At 43.0% G+C, this 12,397-nt stretch overlaps 2 protein-coding genes across 14 annotated transcripts in view; one reads left to right on the top strand and one right to left on the bottom strand.

The window, feature by feature from the left end:
* KIAA1328 (KIAA1328 ortholog) overlaps positions 1–689 on the bottom strand; it is a 343,523-nt gene extending 342,834 nt beyond the window's left edge. For 3 of the 9 annotated variants that reach the window (XM_042963017.1, XM_042963016.1, XM_042963015.1), the window contains exon 1: positions 607–689. In XM_042963017.1, the coding sequence (XP_042818951.1) occupies positions 607–664 (58 nt within the window). In that variant the 5' untranslated portion in view covers positions 665–689. The other 6 variants (XM_042963019.1, XM_042963021.1, XM_042963014.1 and 3 more) reach the window with 5 other exon arrangements.
* Positions 609–12,397, top strand: part of TPGS2 (tubulin polyglutamylase complex subunit 2) — a 67,757-nt gene continuing 55,968 nt past the window's right edge. For 2 of the 5 annotated variants that reach the window (XR_006210188.1, XM_042963031.1), the window contains exon 1: positions 609–1,145. Coding sequence is in view for 3 of the 5 variants with exons in the window: in XM_042963031.1 (XP_042818965.1) it covers positions 1,070–1,145 (76 nt within the window). In the remaining 2 variants the exon portion in view is untranslated. The remainder of the gene's footprint in view (positions 1,146–12,397) is intronic. The other 3 variants (XM_007090727.3, XM_042963030.1, XM_042963029.1) reach the window with 3 other exon arrangements.

Below are 12,397 nucleotides of genomic sequence, written 5' to 3'. Positions count from 1 at the left end.
TCCTGCCAGTGGGGACCCACAGTCCACATGAAAATCAACACTACTTCCAGCAGCAAAGACTTGCAACGCTTTTTATTCCGTAACCAGTACCACCAGACCACGTCCAGCCCCAACCTCTCCGAAAATCCCAGCAAGAAAGTAAATCATCACTGACAGGCCTTCGAAGTCCGACAAGGTCCTGACTTGCTCCTAACAACGCAGACCAAGGACAGTCCTAAACCAACACAAAAAGGCTCCCGGTCCAGCCCACACCCTACCCCTCCTCCGCAGAGATTCAGCCCGCCCGAGGTCACCACGGTCAGAGGGACCCTCCCAGCCCCTGGCTGGACCAAGATTCTAGGCCATCTTTCCAAAGCTCACCGCCAAGGAGGGCTGGAAAACCTCAGTGCTGAGTCTCCAGCCTGGAGCTCCAGCCTGGAGACAGAATCTGGCTCCCAGCTACCTAACACCCAAGTCAGGGGAAAGCCCGGCACCTACACGACGGCCGGAAAGGACGGCCCCGCCCCCAGAGATAGCATCGAGCGTCGCCCCTCCACTCAGTCCCACGCGACCTCTCGCCGCGCGGTGGAGGGCGCCGGCGCCCCCTGCCAGGCGGGCAAAGGATACAGTCCCGGCTCCAGAACGCCGCCGCGCCGGGGCGGGAGGGGCCCGCCACGTCCGCCATCTTGAAACAACCGCCACTCGGGGCGTCGCGCCGGGGCCGCCCCGCCCCAGCCTCCAGGCCCAGGCCGGATTGGCCGCACGGCACAGAGGCCCGCCCCCGCTTGCGCGACCGGCCCCGGCGGGGCGGAAGGGCCCGGGCGGAGGAGTCGCTCTGTCCAGGCAGCGTGGTGTGGCGCGACCGCCGGGGCCACGGGTACGAGCGCCGCACGGAACCACTACTCCCAGAGCAGCCGGGGCCCCCCATCTCCGCCTCGCCGCGCTCTCAGGCGCCGAGCACTACAACTCCCGGCGTGCCGTGAACTGGACGGCCGAGCTTCTGGGGCGGCGTCCAGCCGTCCCGCCCACCCCGCTCGCCCGCCGCGTCCCCGCAGCTGCCCCCGCAGCGCGCGGAGCCGGGACGCGAGTCATGGAGGAGACGCCGCCCCCAGGCTGCAGCAAGCCGCACCTGGAGAAGCTGACCCTGGGCATCACCCGCATTTTAGGTGAGCGGGCTGGGTTCCGTGGGGGGCGACTGCGGGACCAGAGGATGTACACTAGAAGCAAGGAGGGGCGGCGCGACGCGGACCCTGTGTGCCAGTGGGCACCGCTGCTGTAACTTCCGTTGTTAAGGAGGAGAGGGGTCCCGGTGCTTGACTAGGCCAACGGAGCGTTTGCCGGTAGTGTGAGGACGCAGAGCTGGGAAGCTTGAAGGTTCCACCCCCTCCCACTCCCCAACCCAGGGCCCGGGAAGGACGAGCAAAGGCGTGCAAAAGGGAGACAGCGGGCACCTGACTGAGGGGCATTCTTGGCCAAGGAAGTATCCTTGAAACGCAAGCCCTTCCTCTGGTAGCAGAGAGCTGGGGAACTGTGCGTGCAGCCTTCCAGGGCAACAACTCCCATGCGCCTCCGGGTACCGCACCCCAAGTGGTTGGAAGGAGTCGAGGCTTGTGCCACTGAAAGGGTTAGTTTTTCCTTTATGGAACCTTTACTTAGCACCCGCCACTGTGTTAGACTCAAGGATTACAAAGATGGGGTGGGGGGAGGGGAGGGGAAGCAAAACACAACCTAGGTAAAAATCAACAGCCTAGGTACCCCTAGAAATGTGAGAGGCGGCCAGTAGTAATCTATTATTGCTCAGAAGTAGCACACAGCAGGAGGTGATTAACCTTACCTGGGGAGTTAAGAAATATGGCCTACAGGAGATGTTGCTAGATTTTGAAAGACAAATTGAAGCTGGCCAGATAACCAAGGAGGAAAAAGCCGAAGCAGGCCAAATGTTATGCTTTGATGCCTTCCCATCGCAGTTTTAATAAAATTCAAATTCTGTACTGTGACCCACAAGTCTGTTTTTGAGCTACTCTCCTCTTTCTGACCTTATTTTTACTCTTTCAGCTGCAGTGGCCTCCTTGTGTGTACCTTAAACTCACCAAGCTTGTTCCTGCTTCAAGGCCGCTTCTAGACCCTCCCCTTCTCCCTCCTGCCTCCCGCGCCCCCCCTCCCCCCCCCCCCGCCTTATCTTCTTCTAAATGTCTTTCCCTCACTTCATTCAAATCGCATCAAATATCAGTACCTCAGAGAGGCCTTCCCTGAATGTAATTCTAGTAACGCCTTTCTCTATCATTGTCTTCCCTTATCTTTTATATATATATTTTTAATCCTTGTGGCTTTGTCACTACTTGGTACTGCTTACTTGGTTGCTTTTTTCATTTGCTGGTCTCTTTAATAGAAGTCCACGAGTCTAGGAACTTTGTCTTGTTCTCCCTGGGGTTCCCCAGTGTCTACGGTAAATGCGCAGTGAGACGTGAAACACTATCATATGTTTGGGAGAAACGGTGAGCTTTAGAAATGAAGTTGTAGAATTGGGCAAGGAGAGATCTAATCATCAAGCACAACCATATCCTATCTCCTCATTTAAAAAGTTACTTTCTTTCGATTAATCTATTCAAGTCAGGCCAGCTAAATTTCCCTTAAGCTGTCAGTTCAATTTAAAGTCCTAAATAATTAAGTAACTGTCAACATTTCAAGTTTAATTTCTACATTTAGTATATTCTGTTATTAAGCATTTCAGATGTCTGACACATCTGGTAACACAAGGCAAAACCTACCTAAGGAATTAAACTACTCTGGTAATTAAATTTATAGTGAAGCTGGTCTCCCATCAGCAGTGTAATGCTCTTTGTAAATTTAACCACAACTTCATAATTTCGGTTAATCACAAGTCAAATATCAATTATATTTTTATTTTTTCACATTTGGCTTTTGTTTTAAAAACATATTAAGAGGATTTTAAAAAAAACAATCTGGCTGACATCCGTGGTGGGTGTGAAGTAAGCAAAGTACCATACCTAAATCTGCTCCCTAAATGTTGTGTGAAATGTTGTCCATAACTATGGCAATTCTATCCAGTTCCAAACCCAACATTATTTAAAGATAGAGAATGCCAAAAGTGCAAAATAACTATGAGTAAAAACAGAAAACAACAACAAATCCCAGCACTGTTCCAGTGCCAGTTGCTCATTGCTAGAAGAATCTGTGGCAAGCAAAGGCAGACCCAGAAAGGATGCCAGCAAAAGAGGCTAGTTGGAATGACAGAAAGATTAAAACCTGCCCCAATCTGAAAGTGCAACAGTAACAACTGGTAGAACAGAGTAGGGCTGCAGTAAAGTGACTTCAAAGTAGGTGCTGTCTAAAGGGTTGGCCATACAATTTAAAGGGACTGTATTCCAAATGCATATATTCTAGAGAAGAATATGTGCAAAATGGAAGAGTTTTTTGACAGTTGATAATAAGAGAACAAAGAAAAGGGAAAGCTCACATCACTCCCCTATACACAAAAAACCTGCTAAAATATCTGGACTTTGCTTCAACTGACTGGAAACAGTGTCATTAAAGTAGACATCTTGTTAAACACCACAGTTTCACAAAATGGACAAGAGAAAAGTAGAACCTGTAGAGAATTAATGCTGAAGTCAGGAAATGAAATGCTAAACAATCAACTGAGGGAAAAAAATTTTTTTTTTATGATGACAAAGTGTTTTCCTACTCAGTGGAACCTGGAGTAGGCAAATGTTACATTTGATAACAGATGATTATACAGACAGTGTGAAAAATGATCTGCATGAGATGCAACAAGATCAATTACAGCTGACCTTTGAACAACACAGATTTGAACTGTGTGGTTCATTTACACCTGGATTTTCTATAGTACAGTAGTTAAAATGTATTTTCTCTTTCTTATGATTTTCTTAACATTTTCTTTTTTCTAGTTTATTTTAAGAATACAGTATATAACATACAAAATATGTGTTAATTGACTTTATGTTATCAGTAAGGTTTCCCATAGTAGGCTATTAGTAGTTAAGTTTTTAGAGTCAAAAGTTGTACACAGATTTTCAACTTCATGGGGGTGGCGTCAGCATCCTGACACCTAACCTCTGTGTTACTCAAGGTTCATCTATATAATCTATATTTCTCCATCCTAAACTCCTCTACTTTTTTTTATAATTCTTTTTTTATCATTTTATTTAATTAATTTACTTATGTTCATCATGATAAGTGTACTCTTTAATCCCCATGCCAATTTCCCCATTCCCCTATCCACCTCCCACCTGGCAACCATAAGTTATTTCTCTATAGTTAACAGTCTGTTGGTTTGCCTCTCTTATTTTTCCCTTTTGCTTGTTTCTTAAATTCCACATATGGGTGAAATCATAGAGCATTTGTCTGTCTCTGACAAACTTATTTTCTTCTATCCATGTTGTTGCAAATGGCAGCGTTTAATTTTTTATGGCTGAATATTCCATTAGGTGTTTTATATGTGTGTATATATATGTATGTAAATACATATATATATGTATATATATATACACACATATATATAAATATATATATACACATATATATATACACATATGTATATCATGTCATCTCTATCCATTCATCAATGGATGGACAATCACTTGGGCTGCTTCCGTGTCTTGGCTATCGTAAATAATGCTTCAGTAAACGTGGAGGTGCATGTATCTCTTTGAATTAGCATTTTTGTATTCTTTGGGTAAATGCCCAGTAGTGCAATTACTGGATTGCAGGGTAGTTCAATTTTTAATTTTTTAAGGAACATACTGTTTTCCATACTGTCTGTACCAGATTGCATTCCCACAAACAGTGAAGAGGGATCTTTTTTATCCACAGCTTCACCCACACCTTTCTTTGTTGTTGATTTTAGCCATTCTGACAGGTGTAAGGTGATACCTGATTGTAGTTTTGATTTGCATTTCCCTGATGATAAGTAATAATGATCATCTTTTCATGTGTCTGTTGGCCATTTGTCTGTTGTCTTTAGCGAAATCTCTATTCATGTCTTCTGCCCATGATTGGATTATTTGTTTTTGAGTATTGAGTTATACAAGTTATTTACATATTTTGGATATTGATCCTTTATCTGGTGTCATTTGCAAATATCCTCTTCTAGTCCATAGGTTGCCTTTTAGTTTTATTGATTGATTCCTTCACTGTGCAGAAACTTTTTATTTTGATGTAGTCCCAGTAGTTTGCTTTTGCTTTTATTTCCCTTACCTCAGGAGACATATCTATAAAAATGTTGCCACAGCCTATGTCAGAGAGATTACAGCCTGTGCTTTCTTCAAGGATTTTATAGTTTCAGGTCTCACATTTATTTTTTTTAATGTTTATTTATTTTTGAGAGAGAGAGAAAGTGCGAGTGGGAGAGGGGCAGAGAAAGAGGGAGACACAGAATCTGGAAGCAGGTTCCAGGGCCTGAGCTGTCAGCACAGAGTGTGATGTGGGGCTCAAACCCACGAACTGTGAGATTATGACCTGAGCCGAAGTTGGACACTTAACTGACTGAGCCACCCAGGTGCCCACGGGTCTCACATTTAGATCTTTAATCCATTTTGAGTTTATTCTTTTATGTGGTGAAAGAAAGTGGTCCGGTTTCATTCTTTTGTATGTTGTCCAGTTTTCCCAACACCATTTGTTCAAGAAACTGTCTTTTTCCCATTGTATATTCATTCCTCTTTTGTCAAAGATTAATTGACCATTTAATTGTGCATTTATTTCTGGGTTTTCTGTTCTCTTTCAACGGATACTTTTTCCCAAAAAACAAGTATGAAGCAGAAGAAAACAGCAAGTCTAAACTCCAGACAGAATTAAAATACATAAACAAGCATCTGAGGATATGAAAAACTACCCAGAATCAGACACTCAAAAACTAAGAACAGAAATAGAGGGGGGAAAAAAGGAGGGAAAATGAAAAAAGAGTTGAATAAACTCAGACTATAATTTGAAGGAAACAAAGTTCTAAATAAAGGGTAAATTATAAGGTATCATAAGGAGACTAGATTGAAGTGAATTTAGTCTAGAGCATTGAAGAAAAATAGGAAAACAACCAAGAAAGCTACATAAAAAAGTAAAAGGGTCAAGAAGGAAGGGGAAATGGAAGATAAGCAAATAAGGAATGCTATTCATATTATTAGAGTCTGTGAAGAGCAAAAACAAAATAGTGGAACAGAAATAATATTTAAAATTATATTAAAAACTTCCAAAAATGGGAAAAGATCTGATTCTGAAAGGGCTTCCTGAATACCTGGAAAAAAATTAACCAAGAACTATCAACTTTAAGACATACACTAGTAAAAGTAAGATCAGAGATAAAGATGAAATCCTCAAGGCCTCAAAGCAAAAACACAAATAACTTACAAAGTCAAAAGAATTAGACCAGCATCAGACTTCAAAAACCAGCATACCAAGCAAGGTAAGACTAAAACAGTGTTTTTAGGAAACTCAATGAAAGAAGATGTGAACCAAGGATTTTATAACCAGCTGAACTATCTTTCAGATAAAAGAACTTAGGTTCCTGTACCCATGTGTTCTTTCAGAGGAAGTTACTAGAGGGTGACTTTTATGAAATCACACATAGATAAGGAAAACCTGAGTTTCATATGCATGCTGTTTAATATTTCCTACTCTGCCATACAGGTTAGTCTAGCCAGGCTGCTCACAAATGCTTGCCATTGATCACAAAGGCCAGAGAGTGGGGATAACTGTGTCTCATCAGATAGTACTTATCCTGTCACATCTTAATAGACCAAGGACAGCTTGTTATTGCTATTGCTTTCTAAACATCTTCATAATGCTTTCGGCTATCTGTGATATTGTCATTTATAATAAGAAATACATATTTAGTCTTCCTGGTTCTAGCAGACTTTCTAAGACCTTTAGAATTTTCTAAGTGAGGAGAGTGATAAAAAGCTGTCCTTTGTTATGTTAATGTACCTTCTGGAAAGCCCCTAGGTAACCTAATAAGGATAGGGGCTGGTGGCCTGGGCAACCAACTATGATTAGAGGGTTAGAACTTTTGGTTCTGGTCCCTGATTTCCAGAGAAGGGTGAGGGGCTAGAGATTGAATGAATTGCTAGTGGTCAGGGATTTCCTCAATCATGCCCATGTAATGAAGCCTCCATAAAAGTCCAAAAGGAGCAGGCTTGCAGAGCTTCTGGGTCATTGACCCGGAAGGCTTCCACTTGCCATTGTGCCGGGCCCCAGACACATGAGGACAGAAGCTCCTGTGTTTGGGACCTTGCCTTATGCATTTCTTTATCTCACTGTTGATTTATAACATCCTTTGTAATCTGTTAAGAAAATAGGTTTCTTAAGTTCTGTGAGTCGCTCTAGCAAAACTAATTGAACCAAAGAAGAGATTCAATAAGGGGGAACCTCTTATTTATAGTCAGTCAGAAGCACAAATAACAACTTGGCTTTGGAACTGACATCTGAAGTGGAAGGCAGTTTTGTGGGACTGAGCCCTTAGCCTGTGGATGCTGTCTCTGGGTAGATGATGTCAGAATTGAGTTGAATTGTAGGAAACCCAGCTGAATACTGAGAATTGCTTGGTGGTTTGGGGAAGGCTCCCTCCCATCCCATGTCGGAATTAGCTAAGACAACATGGTAGAAAAAGCATTAGGCTTCATGTTGCAGTTGTGGTTAGAGATTTAGTTCTATGAAATTATTTAATGTCTCTCATCCTGTTTCCTTATCTTTAAAAAACGTAATAATAAGAGTAGGGGCACCTGGGTGGCTCAGTCAGTTAAGTGTCCAACTCGGTTTTGGCTCAGGTCATGATCTTATGGTTTGTGGGTTCAAGAACCACATCAGGTTCTGCACTGTCAGTGTGGAGCCTGATTGGGATCTCTCCCTCTCTCTCCACCCTATCCCCACTCACTCACTCACTCTCAAAAAAAAAAAAAAAAAAAAGAAAAGCATTTTTAAAAAATGAGAGTAATGATACCTGCTTTACAAGATCATTGAAAGATTAAACGATAATTTATACTACTTCCCTGAAATAGAGCATTGTACAAATGAAATTTATTTTATATCCCTCTCTTCTCCATCCTCAGCACCTCCTCCCCACCAGTGCTATTTGTATTGTATAACGAAGTCCCTACAGTGGGTACATCTTAAACAATTTATTATAGGATGGTTTCTAAAGCCAGCATATTGACCAATTGGCCTATCCTGGAGGTGTTTAAAGTATCATATGTCCTTTTTGGCCCTAAAAGTAAAACAGCCAGTTATTTTATCAGCAAAATGATTTTTTGGGAGGGAGGGGGAATAGCAGAGAATTGCAATTCTAGACATACAAGCTGTGGCAAACAGGAGGCAAGTGTAGAAATGAAAGACGAGAAGCAGAGAAAAAGGAAGGAATTGAAGGGGCTGCTTTCAAGGTAGTTCATTGGCAGACAGTGAGAGTTCAGAGTAGTGATGGTTTTTCATTGGCTGGGTTGTTGCTGGGCAAGGAGAAATTCTTTCCTCCTACTAGAGTAACAAAGCAGGCTTCTTGGGAATGCAGGGTACTTCTCTTCCTGTTGAAGTGTGAAGTTGACAGAGTGGTAGACCTTGCAGGCTCCCGCTTTTGGCCTCCTGACTCCATTTTAAATGAAGTTTCTTTTATTCAGTTTCATACCCTCATCTGCAATAGCATCACAGCAGTTCTGTTTAAGCCTTGTAGACCCTGAACCTGGACCTGTTACGCACTGAATCATTATGTGCTTGTCTGTCTCAGCCTATTCATAGTGATGCTATCGGCTAGGAATGCCTCAGGCACTCACCTGGGCATGTAGGATTGGTGACAAGCCCCCACATTTTCCTGACTGGAGCCAATGTTAATGTTGCAGCTGGACTGGCACCTGTGGTTCTTACTATGCTTGCAAGCTGCACCTCAGCGACAACAGTTAGGGAACTTTGAAGAAAGGATTTATTGTGCACAGGTCCTAGAGGGCACATGCCAGGCCTGAGGGCCACACAGCCCGATGGCGGGGACGAGGAGCAGACCTGGGTCTTTTATTGGGGCCCAAGGGTGGGGAGGCCAGGGTTTCACAGAATCACTCTTTATTGGTGAATTTAAAATTTAGGTGTGGGAATTTGGGCATGGGAGGAGAAAGGCAAGGTCAGTCAAACCATCAGTTACCCCAGTTACTCAGGGCTTTTTAAAAGGGGAACTTAATGAGTAGGGTGCCCTGGTTCCTGATTGTTTAGATTGTAGCTGTGTCATATAGCTGGCAATTCGTTTATTTAAGATGAATGTATTTGAAATGGGTGGGTTGGCAATCAAAAGCTTAATGTCAGGTGCTTATACTGGTTTATTTGAAATATGTGTCCTCCAGCAACCCTACGCACTAGACTGCCTCCTGGGTGTAGTTAGATGACATCATTATGCAACCAGTGGATTGTTGACAAAGAATTCTGTATTGTGCTGTTTTACTGCAGTTGGAGTAATAGGCTGCTAAGACTGATTAAAGCTAGAGTCTGCATTTGCATAGGTTAATTGCTAAAGGGCTTTGCTAAGGGGCACACAATGATGTTTGTACACAAACTCTTAACTAGACCCATAGATGGAGTCAGCCTAGCCACTTGGAGTGGCCTATTCTCACCCTCATGTCCTCGCTATAAAGTGTCAGTAATAACATTTATTATTCACTGTCTTACCTTTGGTGGGAACATTACCAAATGGGCCACCCGTGAAGGGCGAGACAGCATCTTCCATCCTAATCAGTCAGGGACATAGCAAGGACTTAGCCACGTGTAACGGCTTAAAGCTCAAGTGTTTTTCCACCTTAGTACTGTGCTTCACAGTATCTTAGAAAGAACATTGACCAGAAAGCAGAAAAAAAAATTGTGTATATGGTACTTTTTGCATTTCCAAAGCACCATTATCTCTGCTTCTTCAGCTTCCATTATCAAGGGAAATATTCTTATAAGTCTTGTCTCTCTGAATGCTAAGGAAAGTGAAGACTCATCTAAGGTCACACAAGTGGTGAATGTATAAAGCAAGACTAGAATATGTGGAGTCCAGCATTCTCAGCCTCCTTTATTGGGCTGTTGCTGTATCCCAAGATTTGAACTTTGTGACAACTTGGAGGAAACTATGATGCATAGAAAGGGCACTAGCATAATTACAGAATCAGTGAACCACATTGTGATATGCTGACTTATAAGAAATATATATTTACTCAGGTGAAAGCTTGAACAAAGCGGGATTAGGGCTCCTCAGTCCCCCACCCCCAACAGTGCAGTAGAACATCTGCATATAACTTTAACTCCACAAAAAATGTAACTAGTAGCCTACAGTTCACCAGAAATCTTACCGATAACAAACAATTAACACGTATTTTGTATGTTGTGTGTATTGTATTCTGTACTTTAAAGTAAGCTAGAAAAAAAAAGTTAAAAAAATCATAAGGAAAAGAAAATACATTTATAGTACCATATTGTATTTATTCAAAAAAGTAAGTGTTCAGGTGGACCAATGCAGTTCAAACCCATATTGGTCCAGGGTCACCTGTATATTTTGTCTTAGTCCACAGTTCCTGGCTTACAGCTCCTAAAACCTTTGTAATTTCATAAGTGTTAAGAGTGGTAAAGATTTTTCATTATGTTAATGAGGTGATTTTTGGAAAGCACTTAAGGATGAGCACTAGTTACCAGTGGATCCAAACATGGAATTAGAGGATTGGCATTTTCAGTCCCATCCCCTGACCTTCAGGCAGTGAGCAGCCCTAATCCTGCTTTGTTCAAGGGTCAGCTGTCATCTGAGTGAGCAAATATATATTTCTTAGAGGTCAGAATATCACAGTGTGGTTCACTGATTGTGTAATTATGCTAGTACCCTTTCTATGCATCATAGTTTCCTCTAAGTTGTCACAAAGTTCATATCTTGGGATACAGCAACAGCCAATGATTTAATCATGCCTGTGTAATGAAGCCTCCATAAAAACCCGAAACTTCCAGGTTGGTGAACACCTGGAGATTTGGAGACAGTGGCCTGCCTGGAGAAGGCATGGAACTCTTTGACCCTTCCCACATACCTTGTCCTAAGCATCTCTTCATCTGGCTGTTCCTGGGTTATATCCTTTTATAATAAACCAGGAATCTAGTAAGGAAAATGTTTCTCTGAGTTCTGTGAGCCACTGTAGCAAATTAATGCAACTTGAGGAGGGGGTCTGAGGAACCTCCTGATTTATAGCTAGTCTGGGCTTTTGACTGCTGTCTGAAGTATGAGAAGAGGGGGTCATGAGAACCCCCAGTCTTTTGCAGATCAGTCAGAAGCACAGGTGACAACCTGAACTTGTGTCTGGTGTCTGAAGTGGGGAAGGTCTTACAGACTAAACCCATAATCATTGGGATCTGATGCCATCTCCTTGTGGGACATCGGGGTATCCGAGAATTGCTTCTTGGTATGAGAAAATCTCCCCACAAAAATGTCGGAGGGATTGGGTCCAGGAACCATTTTACACATTAAACTAGTTTAGAAGTCTCTGTCATATTGTTAGAAATTTTAAAAATTCATTTGAATACTTTCCCTGATTACAGTATTTACTCCTAGTAAATAACCAAGATATGGCTCAAAATAGAATATACTTAAGTATAAACATATGTGACCCCAACCCTGCATGTGGTGGGTTAGGATATCAGGGAAAAAAACCATCCGAAATGGTTTCATGGAGAAGGTGGAACTTCAGCATGGCCTTGGAGTGTGAGTAGGACTTGCGTAGGTGGAGAGATACATGGACATATTTGGGTGTGTATAATAGGAAAGGGATACAGCATAATCAAAGATGAGTGCAGATTTAGTTTGGCGGGTGAGGGACAGAGGGGTGGAGGCAATGAGGGAACTGACCCAACTGGAACAGAGGGTTTGGACTAGAGGGTGGAAGGAGATAAGACCAGACCAGTATAGTAAGGACCTTATCCTCCGGATCACAGGGAGAACTGAAAAGATCAGATAAGAAGCAAGCCTACGTATGGACAAGGTCCTTTGGTGGTATGCTGAAGGTGGCTCAAGCACACAGAGTTTGTGGCTTTGATTGCGTCTACACTTGCAGTGTCCGTGGCCTAAAATAGTGGTGACATTGGGGACAATCTGTGCAGTATGGCAAAGAGAAAAGAGTAGAGGCTTTGTTCGCTAGGGCTGTCATAAAAGTACCATAAAGCAGGTAGCTTAGAACAACAAATTCTCACAATTCTGGAGGCCAAAAGCCTGAACCCAAAGAGTTGGCAGTGTCATGCTCATTCTGAAGCCTGGAGGGGAAGAACTCGTTTTGCCTCTTTCTAGCTTCTGCTGGTTTGCTGGCAGTCCTCAGTGTTCCGTGTATTATGGATGTGTCACTCCAATTCTCCACCTTCATGTGGCCCTCTTCCCTCTGTGTGTCTCTCCACAAAGCATTCTTTTTATAAGGAC

This window comes from Panthera tigris, chromosome D3 (assembly GCF_018350195.1).
Source record: "Panthera tigris isolate Pti1 chromosome D3, P.tigris_Pti1_mat1.1, whole genome shotgun sequence".
Lineage (NCBI taxonomy): Eukaryota > Metazoa > Chordata > Mammalia > Carnivora > Felidae > Panthera > Panthera tigris.
The sequence above is the reverse complement of the archived record's forward strand: the minus strand, read 5'-3'. Positions and strand labels throughout refer to the sequence as shown.